Source organism: Polypterus senegalus, chromosome 2 (genome assembly GCF_016835505.1).
Source record: "Polypterus senegalus isolate Bchr_013 chromosome 2, ASM1683550v1, whole genome shotgun sequence".
In the NCBI taxonomy this organism is placed as follows: domain Eukaryota; kingdom Metazoa; phylum Chordata; class Cladistia; order Polypteriformes; family Polypteridae; genus Polypterus; species Polypterus senegalus.
Window position 1 is genome coordinate 15,490,555 of NC_053155.1, and position 20,035 is coordinate 15,510,589.

The 20,035-nt window shown below is 39.1% G+C and overlaps 1 protein-coding gene across 1 annotated transcript; it reads left to right on the forward strand.

Annotated features, from left to right (window-relative positions):
• Positions 1–8,767: 8,767 nt before the first annotated feature.
• Positions 8,768–9,721, forward strand: LOC120524260 (olfactory receptor 13G1-like). Its single transcript, XM_039746117.1, has one exon. It carries the CDS (start codon positions 8,768–8,770, stop codon positions 9,719–9,721), a length of 954 nt encoding a protein of 317 aa, XP_039602051.1.
• Positions 9,722–20,035: the final 10,314 nt, after the last annotated feature.

Below are 20,035 nucleotides of genomic sequence, written 5' to 3' on the forward strand. Positions count from 1 at the left end.
CCAGTCAGACCATTTGCTCTGGACAAATTGTTTAATATGAAGGAGTTTGTCACAAGAGTATTTTAGCATGATACTGAGCAATACTTATCTAATAGCAGTGGAGAAGCAGCACAGCACAGTGGAGCCGGTGAGATGGTCGGAGTGCAGTGGCGCAGAAGACTGGCGATAGCAAAGCAGCAAAAAACATAGCAGGAGGAGGCAGCAGAATTTAGAGCTTCCAACATACAGCCACAAACAAGTAACGCTGGGTATTACAAGCGTGATCACTTCAGAGCCACAAGCCAGTTGGGTGTGAACATCAGATCAGTTCTTAGTCATAAAGCACAATAAAATGAATCGAGAGCAGACCAGCATAGCAAATATAATCAAGAAGAAGATCATCCCAGGCTCCTAGATCACCATGGTACAAAGAAATGTTCGTAGGTCTCGTCCCGTGATTCACAGATTCAGTTGTTCCCAGTCAAGGTAAAGTCCATAAAATCCGTAAAAATTAAACCAAATCCATACAATTCAAGTCAGCTGCATCAACAAACTATACATACAATAAAGAAAATAAAAGAAGCACAAAAAAGTGCAGGGTTAAGGCAAATTTTCCAAAACGTATTGTTAACAGGGAGGAGCGGCAACAACATACGTGCGCCAGCGTCCCCTCCTCTGTCTATGCTCCTTGATTGTTTGGGATTAACTGCATTTTTTGAGCCTGTGCTCTGTTTTAATGTGACTTTGGATTGAAACTTTGTTTGCTTTTGAGATTGCCTGCTTTGAAGGCATTGCATTCCGCACCATTTGCTTTGTGATCTTCAGGACATTTTGGATAAATAATTCTTTTGATTTATAAAGATTCTTTGTTTCCCTCTTTTGTGTGAATAGCTAATTGACAGTTCCCCCCACCAGCTGTCATTTTGAATTATTGTTTGAGATCTTCATGCTTGGGAACTCTCAATTTCATAACAAAAACTGTGGCCTGAATTAAATACAAGTTCTTTGTATTATCGAAACAGGTCAGTATTTGTATCAAACAGTATAGCAACCAGAAAATGAAATCATGTAAATCTGGACATTTCTAATGACAACCACAATATTTTTAAATCCACAGTTATTGATAGTGATATGCCAAATGATTCACACAAAAATATAATGTTTTGCTTTGCAAAAAAATTTGCAAAACAAATTGCACTTCACTTCCAGTGAAATTTGTTCCATTGACACAGGAAGAAAGGTGTTTTCTTCTGTCTGGAAGTGCTTTAATGTATTATTTCAGCAAGTGTCTACCTTTTATTTAGAATTGACATTAAAATTTTTAGTGGAAAAAAAATCCCCAAAAGTGTGCATATCCTCAAACTAGGTTAAGGTGGGAGTATTTGCTGTGGTGACTTTCTGTGTACTATGTTTTCGAGTGAAGAAAACACAATAATTTTCACAATGATGTGTTTTGCTGTGTCTTCTTGTGTCAGATTTATGAAAAATATACTGCACCTCGCGTCTGTGATGTGATTAAAAGTTATAAATAAAATTGATTGGCCCGGTGTGGTAGAGATTACATGCTTTACACAGCAGTAAAAAAGAACACAGTGTAGTTGATGGAAGGAACTGCAGGTTCACAATCTGAAATGTTGGGGTGCCAATCCAGTTGTCCCAGTTTATTTGAAGTAAACAAAATGTGCACTTGATGGACCACACTAACAAAAAATCAGGGTCCTGGTAAAAAATCAGGGTCCATTCTTGAGCTTTATAAAGTCATGGTGGGGAAGCGCTTCATATTGTGATGTGTTCTTTTAACAAACAACATCTCCTTCCGGGAACCATGGGGTAGGTAGCAGCAGAACTGGACGAATTAGAGTGAATTACCCTCATTTGACCTCTTCTTGGCACTGTGGACGAAACAAAACAGGGTAAGGTTACAGTTAAAGTAAAAACTATGTGAACCCCTAGGAATTATCTATATTTATGTCTAATCACCATATAAAACATGGTCGTATCTTCATGTCAGTTACAATAATGAACAAACACAGTCTCCTATAACTAAAGATACACAGATTTTCAGAGAATTTTTGACCATATTGAATAAATCATTCAAACTGTGAAACTGAAAGTTGGAAAAAGTAAGTGAACCCTAAGCTAATGATTTTATAAAAAGTTAATGAAACGAGTTCAGAGGTATGGCCTAGAATTACTTTGACTGATAAAAAAACACTATAAAGTTTGAGTTTGAGCTTTTGACAAGAAGTATATCCAGATGGGAATCATGCCTCGTAAGGCTGGAAAAGGTTACAAAGTCATCTCAAAGATATGAGATATTCATCAGTCTACTGTTAAGCAAGTTGTCTATAAATGGAGACAATTGGGTCTTGTGGCTACTCTGCCTAGAAGTGAGCACCCTGCCAAGATGACCCCAAGAGCACAACACAAAGTCAGCAGTGAAGTAAAGAAGAACCCTAGAGTGACAGCAAAGGGCTTGAAGAAGTCATTAGAACTGGCTAACACCTCTGTTCATGAGTCAACTATACGCAAAACATTGAATAAGAAAGGAGTCCAAGGCAGGACACCAAGAAGGCAGCCACTGCTATCAGAAAAGAACACTGTTGAACGCCTGAAGTTTGTGAAAGAGCACTTGGTCACTCCACAACGGTACTGGGATAATGTTTTGTGGAGTGATGAAACCAAAATTGAACTATATGGAAGGAACAAGCAGGACTTCATTTGGCATAAAATGGGCACTGCATATCAACATCAATACATCATTCCTACAGTAAAGTATGGTGGAGGGAGTATCATGATTTGGGCCTGCTTTGCTGCATCAGGGCCTGGACTGCTTGCCATCATTGAGGGAAAAATTAATTCGCAAGTTTATCAACAAATTCTCCAGGATAATGTGAGGGTGTATGTCCATCAACTTAAGCTCAGAAGAGGCCGGGTGATGCAACAGGACAATGACCTGCAGCAAATCCACAGCACAATGACTTCAGAAGAACAAACTCCGCCTTTTGGAGTGGCCCAGTCAGATCCCAGATCTCAATTCCCCCGCATGATGTGCAGGTTTGATCTGCAGATACAGGAAGCGCCTGGTTGAAGTCATTGCTGCCAAAGGAGGGTCAACCAGTTATTAAATCCCAAAGTTCACTTACTTTTTCCACTACCACTATGAATGTTGAATGTGTTTCTAAAATAAAGACATGAAAGAGTAGAATTGGGTGGCACGGTGGCACAGTGGTAGCAGTAAGGAGACCCGGGTTCGCTTCCCGGGTCCTCCCTGTGTGTAGTGTACATGTTCTCTGCGTGGGTTTCCTCCCACAGTCCAAGACATGCAGGTTAGGTGGATTGGTGATTCTAAATTGGCCCTAGTGTGTGCTTGATGTGTGGGTGTGTTTGTGTGTGTCCTGCCCGGGATTGGTTCCTTCCCTGTGTTGGCTGGGATTGGCTCCAGCAGATCCCCGCGACCCTGTGTTCGGATTCAGCAGGTTGGATAATGGATGGATGGATGGTAAGAGTAGAATGTGTTTGTGTGTCATTGGCTTAAGCTCGTTGTGTAGATCAGTACCTGGGACTTAGATGAAGATCTGATCACTATTTATGACCAATTCAGCAGTGAACCAGATAATTCCAAAGGGTTCACATACTTTTACTTTGACTGTAGCACCAGTGTCCACTCTCTATCCGGGGTGGAAGTACCAACCTCAGAAGAGCACAGGTGTGAAGACAGGTAAACATGGAAGTTTGAATGACAGTTTAAGGAACAAAATTCCTTGTTGTACACCCCAAAAAAAACTGCAAAATGAATTTTAGGGTCAGTTTCACAAAACTGTATGTAAATTGAAATATACCTGTTTTGTTCCTCATTATGATTATGTTTTAACTTAAAGGATATATTTGATATTTTTCAAATCAAAGTTATTTCTTCACAAACAGGGTATAGACACATACGCCATGCACAATTGTGTTCTAAAGTTCAGCATTTTCTATAAATATTAAAAAAAAATTATCTTGCCTGCGCTAGTGTTTTAGAACAGAGGATAAGGAGCATTGAGCACCATCAGAAAATAAAAACTTAAAAATGTACTAAATAAGTCAATTTTTCAAGCTAAGAAAGTTACAAGCATTAAACCACATCTTCAGATTACACATATATTGTAAAATAGATTATACATGCCATTTTCAAACATAAAAACACAAATATCATGAGATTCAGGCAATTTAAAAGAAGACCAGCTGTACACACTCCCTCAGTGCTGGTATTCCACCACAATAACCTTTCACCCCCTGGGATGGGGTTTCTTCTCGAAAGGTCAAATCACAGTAAACTGTTCCTACCCTGTGTTTGATATTATGATTTTTTCTACCTTATTTATGCAACTCTTTCCATGAAAGTCATTGCTAACACACAAACAAAGAGAAAACACGGCCTTATCTCAGGAAAAATAGTACCAGGAGTATGCAATAAAATGATTCTTTTGTCTAAAACAGGGGTGCCCACACTTTTTTGGCTTGCGAGCTAGTTTTAAAATGACCAGGTTGAAATGATCTACCTACATTAAAAATGATATATATATATATATATATACTGTATATACACTCACCTAAAGGATTATTAGGAACACCTGTTCAATTTCTCATTAATGCAATTATCTAATCAACCAATCACATGGCAGTTGCTTCAATGCATTTAGGGGTGTGGTCCTGGTCAAGACAATCTCCTGAACTCCAAACTGAATGTCAGAATGGGAAAGAAAGGTGATTTAAGCAATTTTGAGCGTGGCATGGTTGTTGGTGCCAGACGGGCCGGTCTGAGTATTTCACAATCTGCTCAGTTACTGGGATTTTCACGCACAACCATTTCTAGGGTTTACAAAGAATGGTGTGAAAAGGGAAAAACATCCAGTATGCGGCAGTCCTGTGGGCGAAAATGCCTTGTTGATGCTAGAGGTCAGAGGAGAATGGGCTGACTGATTCAAGCTGATAGAAGAGCAACTTTGACTGAAATAACCACTGTTACAACCGAGGTATGCAGCAAAGCATTTGTGAAGCCACAACACGCACAACCTTGAGGCGGATGGGCTACAACAGCAGAAGACCCCACCGGGTACCACTCATCTCCACTACAAATAGGAAAAAGAGGCTACAATTTGCACAAGCTCACCAAAATTGGACAGTTGAAGACTGGAAAAATGTTGCCTGGTCTGATGAGTCTCGATTTCTGTTGAGTCATTCAAATGGTAGAGTCAGAATTTGGCGTAAACAGAATGAGAACATGGATCCATCATGACTTGTTACCACTGTGCAGGCTGGTGGTGGTGGTGTAATGGTGTGGGGGATGTTTTCTTAGCACACTTTAGGCCCCTTAGTGCCAATTGGGCATCGTTTAAATGCCACGGGCTACCTGAGCATTGTTTCTGACCATGTCCATCCCTTCATGACCACCAAGTACCCATCCTCTGATGGCTACTTGCAGCAGGATAATGCACCATGTCACAAAGCTCGAATCATTTCAAACTGGTTTCTTGAACATGACAATGAGTTCACTGTACTAAAATGGCCCCCACAGTCACCAGATCTCAACCCAATAGAGCATCTTTGGGATGTGGTGGAACGGGAGCTTCGTGCCCTGGATGTGCATCCCACAAATCTCCATCAACTGCAAGATGCTATCCTATCAATATGGGCCAACATTTCTAAAGAATGCTTTCAGCACCTTGTTGAATCAATGCCACGTAGAATTATGGCAGTTCTGAAGGCGAAAGGGGGTCAAACACCGTATTAGTATGGTGTTCCTAATAATCCTTTAGGTGAGTGTATATATACAATATATATATATACATCCATCCATCCATTTTCTAACCCGCTGAATCCAAACACAGGGTCACGGGGGTCTGCTGGAGCCAATCCCAGCCAACACAGGGCACAAGGCAGGAACCAATCCTGGGCAGGGTGCCAACCCACCGCAGGACACACACAAACACACCCACACACCAAACACACGCTAGGGCCAATTTAGAATCGCCAATCCACCTAACCTGCATGTCTTTGGACTGTGGGAGGAAACCGGAGCGCCCGGAGGAAACCCACGTAGACACGGGGAGAACATGCAAACTCCACGCAGGGAGGACCCAGGAAGCGAACCCAGGTCTTTTACTGCAGGCAGCAGTATATATATATATATATATATATATATATATATATATATATATATATATATATATATATATATATATATATATATGTATATATATATATATATATATGTGTATATATATATATATATATATATATATATACTGAGTATACTTTATACATAAAATATATGTTCTTGTACCTTGCATAGCTGAATAACCCTTATCGCACAATAACAATTAAATACATTTATGGTCACTACAGTATTTGGATTTAATAATCTTCATGTGGGAAAAGGCTGACTCGCATAAATAAGTAGAGCTGAATAATGCAGTCAAGGAGGTAGCACATTTTCTCATGTGTTGGTACTTTTCCTCTGTGAGTAAGTTCCAAAACTGTCCATGATCCCCATACTTCAGCTGAATGTCATCCTGTAGTGTCAAAATCTCATCCTCCACTGTAGATGAGTTTTAGGTGAAAGAGTGTTGCAATTTCTGATGCGAGTGAATCACCCTCAACATCTTCCCTAAATGGATAACACTTAAATGTAGCGATTGGCTCAAGTAAAGCTGAGTCTTGAAACCATCTGTCAAAGTCTGACAGGCAATTTTCAATCTGCTCTGTGTAGCATATGCTGTCAAGTTGTGCACACACCTTCCATTGCATCTCCAGCTCTGACGCGAGGTTTTGGATGTTCCCCAAATCAAGGCGCTGAAAAATGACGGTTGTCTGATTAACTGCGATTTTAGTTCCTTCTCCTTTCTCTTTTTCCAGATTGCTTTTTGGAAGTAAGTCAGTTTTATAGTTTTTATGAACAGTTCAAAAGTGCCTTTCCACATTTTCCTTCTTTGGAATAGCAATGATAGATTGACAGATCAGACAAATGCACTTCGACTGTGACATTGTGAGAAAAAAAATCCTCCTCCAATTCCACATCCAGCCCATACGCTCCCCAAACAATTTTTTTAAAATCCCTTCTTTCGTCGATATAAATTGGAAGGCTAACTAGATCATAGCCAGAGTTTTGCAGTAGCTCACGTGTTTGATTGTGCATGCAGGATGACCAGTGTGTTAGAAGAAAAGAGATCTCAGACTGGCCACCCTGTATGTCAATCAAGTGGCAAATGCCAAAGGGAGGATATATGATAGACTTAACGATTTGAATGCAACATGATCTGCACTACCTTTGCGATCTACCGGTTGATTGCGATCGACGCATTGGGCACCCTTGCTCTAAAACATGCATTAGAAACATGGAATGCATGTTCACTTGTATAGAAACCTTTTGCCACTTCAAAGTGGACTCTTTTCATGTGCAGCTCTTAGCTGGTGGAACAAGCTGCCCGACTCCATTCTGACTGCTTCAGTTTGTTTAAGGAGTGTTAGAAGAGACTCTTTTGTGAATTTTTGTCTAATGGTTAGGTTTTTGTAAGCAAAAAGTGTAACCAACTAACATTTAGTTCTGAGCTCTTCACTTGTGAGGATCAATTTTGTACCTCCAGACTGATGTTTACTTGATTATGTTGACATCTTTTTTAAATCACTTTGGATAAAACATCTGCTAAGCAAAGAAATGAAAATGTAAACAAATAAACATGATCTTAATTCATGGCAGAGCTAGATTAAGAATTGATGCTACATAGATGTGGCATCACCTGATGTCGCTCTTCAGCAGACCTGAGTGGTTGAAAAGGATCATACGATCTTACAAGTGTCTGAATATATGTAGGGGCTGACCCATTGATACTCTGTAGGTGTGCATCAACGATTTAAACTTAATACATGCAGGAAGCCAATGTAGTTATCTGAAGAGAGGAGTGACATATGCCCTCCACAGCTGATTGAACACCAAACTTGGCACTGAATTTTGAATCATCTGCGGCACCTTGGTGACAAATATTGGGATTTCTGCCAGCCTGGACCAGGAGTTGTGCTGTTTGCTCTGACAGTTTCGTTCTAACCATACGGATGCTGTATAGAGTGAATCTGCAGGACAGTTAGACCATAGCAAAATGGTCCTTGAAGGACAGATGGCCATTGATCGACACTACAAGGTAGTGTACAGACTTGGGAGGTGTCAACGATAGTGAGCTGAGCTAAGCAGAGATTTAGTGGTGAATAGATGGATGAGCTGGGATATTAAAAAAATGTCTGTCTTTGCCAGGCTGAGATGGAGAAGGTTCTTCTTCATCAAGGTTGTAATATCACAACAGCAGCAATAACATGTATTTATATAGCACATTTTCATACAAGTGATGTAGCTCAAAGTGCTTTACAAGATGAGAAAAGAAAAGTTTATGAAAAATAGAAATATAAAAATAAGATTAGGCAATACTAAATAGCAAAGAATAAAGTAAGGCCTGATAGCTGGGAGGACAGAAAAAACAAAAAAAGCTCCAGAGGGGTGAAGAAAAAAAACAACAAAATCTGCAGGGATTTCCGAGGCCACAAGACCTCCCAGTCCCCCCTTGGGCATTCTACCTAACATAAAAGAATTTGATGATGATGGACATGTGGACTTCTGGCCTTCAATCCATCAATGTCGGGACTGCATGGTGCCTTGATCTTTACTGATTTCAGAGGTTTGACATTATAATAATGGACAATGATAGCTAATTTCTATTTTTCTATTTCCTACAGCTGAAGCCGATATTCTTCGAAGATGAACACCTCTTTCACTTCAGTGACTGAGTTTGTGCTGCAATGTGTGATCGATTCTGGACAACGGACTTATACGATTGCTGCTCTTGTTTTAATCTTTTTAATATCCTTTACTGGAAACTTGCTGGTTATTCTGGTCATTGTGATAAACCACCAGCATCAGACACCAATGTTCATTTTTATTGCGGCACTTGCAGTGGTTGATATGATTAATAGCACAAATATTATTCCACGCATGCTGGCCGCTATGATCTACGGATCACTCTCTGTCTCGTATGGACCTTGTGCATTACAAATTCACGTTGAAGCCCACATCCTTGCTGTTGAAACTCTTCTTTTATGCCTCATGGCACTTGACCGCTATGTTGCTGTTGTTTATCCCTTGAGGTATCCATCACTTGTCACAAATAAAACTGCTTTGGCGTGCCTCTTGCAAGCTAATGTAATTGCAGTTATCATCATCACCCCACTGACAATATTACTTACCGAACTGATTTTTTGCATAAGCAACAGCCTTCCTTCTTGTTTCTGTGATTACCCTACAATGGTTCAAATTGCATGCAATGACGATCCCAAGTTCCTAACTTACCTGTCAACAATAACCGTCATCTTTGCTTTTGGTCCTTTGCTGCTGATTCTCTTTTCCTACATTAGAATTACTCAAGCAGCATTACAAATTTCATCAGTTGAAGGAAAAAAGAAAGTTTTCAGCACCTGCTTGACTCACTTGTTAGTGGTTGGGACAACTTATATTCCACTCTTTCTGTCCTACATGTTGCCAGGACTGGGGATTCCACTGTCTATCGAAGCCTATAACACGCTGATCATAGTGGGCAATACTGTTCCTCCCATGCTCAATCCTATCATTTACAGTTTCCGGAACAAGGAGATTAAAGGCAGCATTCTAAAACTCTTGACTGGGAAGAAACAAAGACAAGAAATTAAAAATTACTAAAAAAAATACAAAATAAAACCGATGTCAGTATTAACTTTAAGAAGTGTATTCAAAAAGACATTATGAATTATTTTAATAAAGAGTATGCAACATGGTAGAGTGAGAGAACTTTTCTTCAATTTAAGGTCAGTGCCTTCTGAAACCTTGGATTACTTCTGTCGGATTGCTCTGATATACTAAATCCCAAAACACTCTCTTTTCCAGTATAACCACAGAAGTCTCCTAATTGATTGTGCATGGTGACCTTGCTTGAACTATTGCATGCCACTTTGTATGCCACTGTTCCCAGTGTGTCACTTAATGTTAAGGATAATTGGCAACCCTCATTTTCACTTACTATTGTACTACTAGTCCTCTTCCTTACAGCTGGGATGAGAGGCTGAGCAGACTTGCTTCCATCTAATCTGCTCTTTGACAACTTGTTGAGCCTCATCCCAGGTGAGGTTCATTTCCTTTTCTTCAGATGTTATTGTCGTCCACCATGATGTTTTTGGTCATCTTTGTTTCATCTTTCCAAATGGAGTCCATTTGAGAGCAACTTTTGAGATACGTTCTTTGTCCATTCTAAACACATCCTCTAGCCATCTCAGATGCTGATGTTTGATCTCAAGTGCTATACTCGGGCATTTTGTCTTTCTGTAGTGCTCACCATTTTAGATCTTTTCAGGCTAGAATATCTCGCAGATCCTTCTCATGCCTTCATTTTGGAAGACTTTGAGAGATTTCATTCAGTAAAAGAGACTTTATATTTCAGTTATATAGTCGAGTCATAGTCTGTAGGCTGAATCACTTTGATCTGCAGGTGCTTTACTTAAACTTGCCTGGGTGTCTTTACTGGCAGCATTATCAGGCGTACTGCCTGGTGCATGAGCTGTTGGGTTGATGTACATTACTTTAGTTTTGAGAGGGCTGAGAATTAGGCCACTTTGTTTGCCTTATATATTCAGTCTATTAGACTTATCCTGCATATGGACGTGTAGAGCAAGGTCATCTGCAAAGTTCAGGTCTTCTACCTGGGGAAGTAAGGGCCACTGGATTCGTGTGGTATAATGTGGTGTTTTGCATGATGTAGTCAATAACACCTAGGAAAAGTAAATCACATCCATCTCAACCAGAAACCACTCTCTTAGATTGTACATCAAGAATAAGACTGAATTAAAAATAATTGATAGAACAACCATATTAAGGCAGTCATTTTTGGAGGAAGTCATCAGACCTTAGGATCTTCCACAGAGTGTTTCAATGCAGGGTGTCAGATGCTTTTTGGAAGCTGAAATTGATGAAACTGATGTTCACTGGGCTGTTCAGTTTCAGACATTGCTCAAGGATGATCTTTTTAGCAAAGATCTATTCCATACATCCTCATTCTTTCATGAATCCCAGATTGGTTTCAATAGCTGTATAAATTCTGGTCAAGAGAACTCAACAAAAGACTAGAGATGGTATTAAGAGATGTGTGAGGCCTTGACAGTTGTCACATACTTGGAGGTTCCCTTCCTTTGGGACTTTCACAATTAATCCTTTGGTCCAATTCTTGAGTATAATGTCCTTGTCCCAGATGTCAATCAGTTGGAGCTTTAGTTGAAGTATTGAGTTCAGCCTTTAACATTTTGGCTTCTATGACATCTATGACATAGGCTTTCTCGTTTACTAATGTACTGTACACATGAATAAAATATACATTTGAAAAAACTGATGCATTTGTTTACGTTATTTCTGATTGTATTCTTGTTAGCATTTTTTTGAACGATTGTCTGAATCATAAGAGTTTGCAGGTGTTTTAATGGCACCAGGTACGTACAGGAAAAGAGGTGCACCAGTTACAGGTTCAAGAAAAGCAGAACATTCACAATTTAATGGAAGGGCACTTCTACATTCCAGTGTTGGAAAAAAGTGTTCTGATGGCTCTAAAGGTAAGTCCTGTGTGCTCAGTGCCTTCAGAAAGTATTCAGACCCCTTCCCTTTTTACAGATTTTGTCATTTTGCAGCCTTTGTTCTAAAATCCTTTAAGTACATTCAATGCCCCCGAATGAGAAAGCAAAATTTGAGGAATTTTTGCAAATTTACTAAAAATAAAAACCTGAAATACCTCTTTGACACAAGCATTCCGACCCTTTATTCAGTACATCAGCGATTCCAGCCTGGATTATTCTTGGGTCTGACATGACAAGCTTTCCACATATGGTTTTAGGCATTTTTCTGCCATTCTTCTCTGCTGATTCTCTTAAGCTCTGTCAGGTTGAATGGAGACTATCAGTGGTCAGCTATTTTCAGGTCTCTCTTGAGATATTTAATAGGGTTCTAGTCCAAGTTCTGAGTGGGCCACTCAAGAACATTCATAGAATTGTCCCTAAGCCTCTCCTGTGTTGTCTTTGCCTTGTGCTTAGAGTCATTGACCTGTTAAAAGGTGAATCTTGGGTCCAGTCTGAGGTCCAGAGCACTCTGAAAAATCGTAACCTTAGATCTTCAAATGAGTGTCTGCTAATTATTCTGAGAGCTAAACTTAAAAGAAGTTGTGAGGCGGCCTTCTGCTGTTATGCACCTAAAATCTAGAATAGCTTGCCAATAGGAATTCACCAGACTAAAATGGTGGAGCACTTCAAAAAACTGCTAAAAACTCATTATTTTAACATGGCTTTCTCATGGCTTAATTTTAGTGTAATCCTGATACTCTGTATATGCATTTAATTATCATTCCTGATGGCTGGTGGCACATGGCGCAGTGGGTAGCGCTGCTGCCTTGCAGTTAGGAGACCCGGGTTCGCATCCCAGGTCCTCCCTGTGTGGAGTTTGCATGTTCTCCCTTTGTCTACGTGGATTTCCTCCAGGTGCTCTGGTTTCCTCCCAAAGACTTGCAGGTTAGGTGCATTGGCGATCCTAAACTGTCCTTGGTGTGTGGGTGTGTGTGTGCGCTCCCTGTGGCGGGCTGGCGCCCTGCCAGGGGTTTGTTTCCTGCCTTGTGTTGGCTGGGATTGGCTCCAGCAGACCCCTATGAGTTAGAATATAGCATGTTGGATATTGGATGGATAGATTCCTGATGGCTCCATAATCCATAGTAACCTCTACTTTGTCTTCTGTTCTATTTCTGGTTTTCTGTGGTGGTGATTTGCGCCACCACCACCTGACCAAAGCATCATGAAGTCCCTACATTGATGGATTAAAGGCCAGAAGTCCACTTAACCAATCATCATCAAGTTCTTCCGTGTGAACCCTGAATAAAATGAGGACTGATGGAGGTCATTTATGTCAGGTAGAATGCCTAGAGGGGGCTGGGTGCTCTCGTGGCCTAGGAACCCCTGCAGATTTTCTTTTTCTGTCCTCCCTGGCCATCGGACCTTACTTTTATTCGATGTTAATTAGTATTCCCTAATACTATTTTCTTATTTATTTTGTAATTTTTCACTTTCTTCATCATGTAAAGCACTTTGAGCTACATCATTTGTATAAAAATGTGCTATATAAATAAATGTTGTTGTTGTTGTATGTCCTGCCCCGCACACCAAGGGTCTTCTTCTGAGTGGTGGATCACTGTCACTGTATTATTGTTGTGAATGGTTTTGATGCAAGTGAATATCATTTTTAACTTCCTTGGAGATTCTCGTGATTATGTCCATCAGGCTCAGAATTCTGTATAAAAACAGTTAACCCCAAGGAGTACTCAGGCAAAGATATATTGCCTGGTAGCATTCTGCTACCATCTTGTGGATAAAATAGCATCAAACTGCAAAAAATTCACAAATTTTTATATGTGTTCTAACAATTCATTCATGAGTGGGTTGGAGCTTTCAACCAAAACACACAATGGCATGTAAATGAAAAGCTCTAAAGGCAGTGTTTTCATTAAGGACTGTAACTTTCTTTGTTCAGCTTTCACTCAAGCCTTACTAGTCTGTCAGGCCCTGCCACTGAAAAATAAACCCACAAAATGATGCCAAAATCCCCATGGTTCACCAGACATGATGCTTAGGTTTGATGGCAAACAGTTTAATCTTGGTTTCGTCAGACCAAAGACTCTTGTTTCTTCTTGCCTTTTAGCAAACTTTCATGTAACAACTCCCAACGGTGACATAAAGCTCAGATCGATAGAGTGTTGCAATGATAGTTTTCTTCTGGACATTTCTCTGATCTCCACACAGGTTCTCTGGAAGTCACCCTTGGGTTTTTGATCACCTCTCTTACCAAGGTCCTTCTCTTCCAATTGCTCAGTTTGGCTGGGTTGCCAACTCTAGGCAGAGTTTTGGTTATTCCAAACCTAATTCACTCAAAGAATTATGGAGGTTGATCTGCTCTTGGGAACCTTCAATGCTGGAGAATTTTTTTATAACCTTTCCCAGATCAACACAGTCCTGTCCCTAAGCTCTGGCCTGGTTTTTGGTCAATGGGGCTTTCACAGTTATGTTCAATTAACTGAATTGACCAATGCTGGGTTCAAAATGAGTTGAAGAAATATCTGAAAGATGATCAATATGAGTATAATGAGAAGCACCTGAGACAAATTGCAAGTGTCATAGCAAAATGTCTCAATACTTGTGTCAATGTGTTACTTCCATTTTTTTTTTGTTGGAGATAAAAATATGGATTTTTTTTAAGATTTTAGAATGTTAATGTAATTGATCTGAATTAATTAGAATGATAAAGTTTCTATCTTGGCATTTAGTTTGAAGGAACCTACAGTCTCTTTTACCAAAAAATATTTGCCCTATTTTTGTTAATTTCAAGAGAACTTTTTGCATTCAATTACATATTGATGAGATAAAATATTATGACAAAATGCCTAATTTGCTGATGCTCTTCTGTGTGGTGCCGATCCTTTAAGGCATGGACTCAACAAGACCTGTGAAGGTGTCCAGTGGTATATGGCACAAGAATGTTAGCAGCAGATCCTCAAACTCTGGTAAGTTGCGAGGTGGATTGATTCTTTGCAATAACAATACTTAGGACAAAAATATATGAGAGATGCCATTAAAGACACTGGTTTCATACACAGCCATCTATGCTGCCCCCAATCTATTTATAAAAGAACAACGATCCTGTAGATGCTTACATAGAAGCATGCTGCACTCATAGTCAATAATCTGAAGCACCAACACACCTTGGTGATCAATTAAAGATGCAAATTTTACCTTTTGACACTTTCAGGACTCCTTAAATGTTAATGCAAAAATGCCCTTGTCTCTATGTTGCATTTGTACTACACTGTCCAGAACAGAAGTCCTCCCTGCAAGAAACATCCACTCACACATAAGAACAATGCAGCTGCACCAGGGGCCTCATGTATAAACGGTGCTTATGCACAAAAATGTTGCGTAAGAACTTTTACACGTTCAAATCACGATGTATAAAACCTACACTTGGCGTAAAGCCACGCACTTTTCCACGGTACCTCATGCCTTGTCGTACGCAAGTTCTCCGCTCGGTTTTGCAGACTGGCGGCACCCAGCGTCAAAGCAATGGTACTGTTCCTGTGTGGTTACTCATTATTTTCCTGACGCGGCTTTATAAATACACTGAAACTAACCGCATATTGTTTATTAGTGTAACGCATCTGATTGTAATTAATTTATAACAATATAATGGTCCAGGGAACAGCCATAGTATTCCAAATACCATAACTGCTTTAGCGCTGTTACTCTCACTGCACCTTCTTCTTCTTCTTTTAGCTCCTCCCGTTAGGAGTTGCCACAGCGGATCATCTTTTTCCATATTACTCTCACTGCATGACTCGGAGTATTTATATCACTGTATCTGAGTGTGAATCACAGCAGCAGCTGATCGGAAAGAGAATTATCAGTATTACAGCATCAAGGACACGCTGTCTCAGCCACGGCAAAATGTTTTAAAGCCTTTCCTGTACGGACCTCGCGGTTCAGAAACAGTTTCATTCCAATAACTTTAAATGCACTCAATCAATTGCTCCTTGTAGAACGGTTTGTACTTATAAGTACAATCACCCCACTGTAAACTTGCACTAATTATAATATCGCACAACCTGAGCCACTTTATAAAGCGCGTATTTACATATGATGATGATATCATTTTTAAGGTGAAATGCAGCAAAATATGTTTATTAAATTATACAGATAAAACTTTAACTTCATTTAAATAATCTATATTCTTCACTGGGAGTGTCGTTAAGGATAGAATAATTAAACATGTACTACGAAGATATTTCAATGTTCCTTAAACGTTTTGAAGAATCGGCGCTAAGCTTACAGATGGCTTAACTTCTATTACAGAGCTGATTGTGCGTCGATCGGTTACTTGGGGAAAGAAAAGCAAGGTCTGCAGTGACGGCTACGCCAATATACTGTATATTGAATATAACACAGAAAGAGAAAATAATAACACAGCTAAAAACGCAGCGACAAATTTTGGCAAAAGTTAAATGCTTGTGTCATGAGCACGAGGCGGCTATGCAGTGTCTGCAACGGATGTGACCATCCACCGTGCATGACATTGGCGGGGTGAAGGAGCCACCGATTCTTCCTCTGCCCAGTGCCATCACAAGCCTAGAGCCGCCCCTGAGTACTGCTGCAATAAATTATTTCATCGAAGTGAAACACATGTTTAATAACGTGATTTAACTCCTATCATCATGAAAATGATATCACGTATACATCTCAGTATTTTAGTTATTCAGAGAGATGTAATATCACAAATGTAATGGATTCTGTGTCCAGTTGGAGGAAGAGAGCCGGTTTAAGAAGCAAGTAGAGATTCACACACATAGGCACATAGAAGATCAAATGCAAAACAAAGCATTTAACGTGCTACTTTAATTACAATGTGATTTGAGAAACTGGTTAATTAAACGATTTTAAGATGAAGTTTATGATGTTCTACTTTAATGACAAAATAAAGTACGTGATTAAATTGGAAATGTCGACATTGAAGTTGACATTTCGTGCTTTTTCCCCTGTGTGCCTTTTTCTCTCTGTACCCTAATAAGCTTTCATATGACACTCAGACAGTGGGCTACAACTCGGCTTTTCACGGCGACTTTGATATGTGTCTTCTTTTTTATTTCCGGCACTGTGCGATTTGTGAATGTGAGCTTTCAAGTTTCTCCAACACGCTATGTCACTCGATCAGCTTCCTTTTGTTGATTATACCACGGTTTATTTGAACAAATAGTATGTTTTTCCTTTGCCTCCACTTGGTATTCGCTGAAATTCTTATATTTTCCCCGTGCTTTTCCCATTGTCTTTTCACAGAAGGCTGAATTTAAGGGCGATTTATATTCGTTTGCATATTCAAAGAGGCGTAATTCTGGGAGGAGTTGGGGCGTTACATAAAATGCGTGCACGAGTGTTAGTTTTCACACTGATCAGGATTTATGTAGCGGAAGAACGTGGAAGTTGGAGTACGCACAGATTCCTGCATCTGAATTTTTCTGTGCGTAAGCACATTTCGGCCTTTGTGCTTACGCCATGTTATAGAGCGAGTTCTACGCACAGCGTTATACATGAGGCCCCAGGTGTAAAGGTGAAAGATGGCACCGTTTGGATGCAGCAACAGGTCAGCATCATCCTGCCAGTGAATCTGACACATGCATGTCCTTCAGCAGGGCATGCTGAGCTTGCCAAGGTATCGTGCAAGGTTCTGTTTCTGATTATGTTTTCTGTTGGTCTTTATATAAAAATACATTTATGCGTTACTTATAAAAGCTAGATCAAATATTATTTACCTATTTATCTTTAATTATTTACTATCTTCCTACAGCGTAAAGTCATACATAGACTGCAGAGCTTCCTATGTTTCATTGGCACAGTCATGCTGACAACATGTGCAATGCCACTTCTTTTTCAGGAAAAGATCCCAGCCATCCCACGGGAGAAAGACTTTTCGAAACTAAGGTCATAAAGCTTATGGAGCCGTTTCTTCAGACAAAGGAAGAACCGTAACAACAGTTGCGTGAAGTGCGGCAGGAGCTTCCACCATCAGCTGAAGTCATTTGTGTACTGAAGAAGCATTACACATGTATTTCGTCAGCATGCCTGTGTCACAATCCCCCCATGCCCATTAACAGCTGTGTTTGGTGATCTCCCAGATGGACTTAAAGTGGAGAAGGACGCACAAACTGCAATTGCCTTTACTTCACTATTAGGACATAGACTTATCTTGGAAGAATCCTAGCCCACAACATTCAAATCAGTGGCTAACTGATGTTATACAGTATACTATTTCAAATTGGAAAAAAACAAATTCTCAATTAGAGGATCTGTTCAAAACTTTTTTAAAACCTGGCAGGATCTAATCAATAACATTTTAGAATAAGGTTATATAATAAAGAAAAGGATTCTCTTCCCTCTTTTCTACTCTTCATGTTTTACTCCGGCTGTTTGCCTTCCTCTCTTTCTCTTGGGTAGGAGATGAATTGAATTTAGTTTTGTTAAGTTGGACTTGTTTGTATCGAATGTTACTTGCTTTTAATAAATTCAATAAAAAAAATTATAGTTAAAAAAAAAGATTTTTTGTGTTTTCCTGTGGACATTTTTGTGTATCTTTGTGTGGAAAATACACAATGTAAAATTTTCTAAAACACATACTGCTCCCCACTCTGCTGAGATATGTACAAGAGGCATTACACAGAATTGAATTTACCAGTGTGGATGAATTACATGTGTTGCACAGCTGTAGAAAAGAATACAAATGAACACAGAAGTTTGAACATGGCTTTAGAAATCATAATATTTGTTACTTTCTCCTCCCAAAAAACTTTAAAACTCAAAAAAGCTATTTGCATCTATAAAATTGGCTGCCAAATACATTTTAGTGTTAGTTTTGCAAAAAAAATACATACAAAATGAAAGTGGCCAGTTTCACTTACCACTTGTGCTCAATTTTTTGGATGTTGTTTTTTTTTTGTGCCATCCTAAATAGAAAATGCATTTGTGTGGTTAAGGTTTTGATGTAGTTTATAAGTATAAAGTTGAGGCCAGGTCAGATTTATATGTACATAGATCATATGCACAGACAAAAGTAACTTAATTTTACGGTTTATATGGGTGACTGATCTCAGTGGCAGAACTCTCCTCCAAAGGGACATGTCTGCACTGAGGGCTCTTATCCTTCAAAGAAGAAGCATGTAACGAGAAACAGGTATCTCCAAACTGCACAGCAACCACCGACTCAGAGAAACATTCTGCCTGTGTGTAGTACAGTGGTCACAATACTGAAATTTCAAAGTTTTATACAATGCTATAATGTATTGAAATTTGAGTCCATTTCCAATACCCAGCACAGTATATCATTTAGCTGAATAAAAATGCATTTAAATAAATTGCAGTTCTGTATACATTGAATCTTTACATTGATGAAAACAAATAATAGAACTTATATTCATTAAAAGCAAATAATTGTAAAAGGTAAGAGTAAACATTTGTAAATAATAACAAGTAAAAACATTTAAATTCGTTGTTTTTTACATCAATGAAAACACTTCTACTGAGGTAGTGCACATGTTAAAAATGACATTAAATAAGGATTGCAATCTTTAGTAAACAGTATTAATAAAGTATCTATCTATCTATCTACAGTATCTATCTATCTATCTATCTATCTATCTATCTATCTATCTATCTATCTATCTATCTATCTATCTATCTATCTATTATATTGTACCATTCATATCTATCTATCTATCTATCTATCTATCTATCTATCTATCTATCTATCTATCTATCAATTGTATAGTGCCTTTCACTCAATCTATCTATCTATCTATCTATCTATCTATCTAAATTAACATATTAAAACAAATATGAAATAAACATTCAAGTAAAAAGTACACATAAAGAGACCACTAACACATTTAACAGCTTTGCATAAATGCAAATTGCATTTTTGTATAAATAAACTATGACATCTTTATAACTTCCAGTTTTTTGCATGTCAACGTGCTCTTCCTTGAGGCTGCTCCAAATGAGCCCTGACATACTAAATTCATGTGTTGAAGCGCAGCTATAAGTATAGGAGCATACGGAGGAGTCTTGCCATTGTTTATGCAATTTAACACTGAAATGTTATAGTACTTTACATTATAAAGTAAATGTGATGGAATATAGTTTTGAAATTACACATAATCTAATACAGTATTGCCCCCAGAATCCGAACGCCCCAGAATTCGAACAACTTGGAATCCAAACGAAAAATTCGAGCAAATTTTGGCCCGGAATCCGAATGCTGCTGTGGAATCTGAACGGCCAGCACGTTGTTCGTGTGTGTGCGTACGTTTCCCCAGTGTTCGGGCCACCCGTATGCTCTGTCATTCAGTTTGCTGTCGGAAGCTGTAGTGAAAGCATCTCGTGTGAT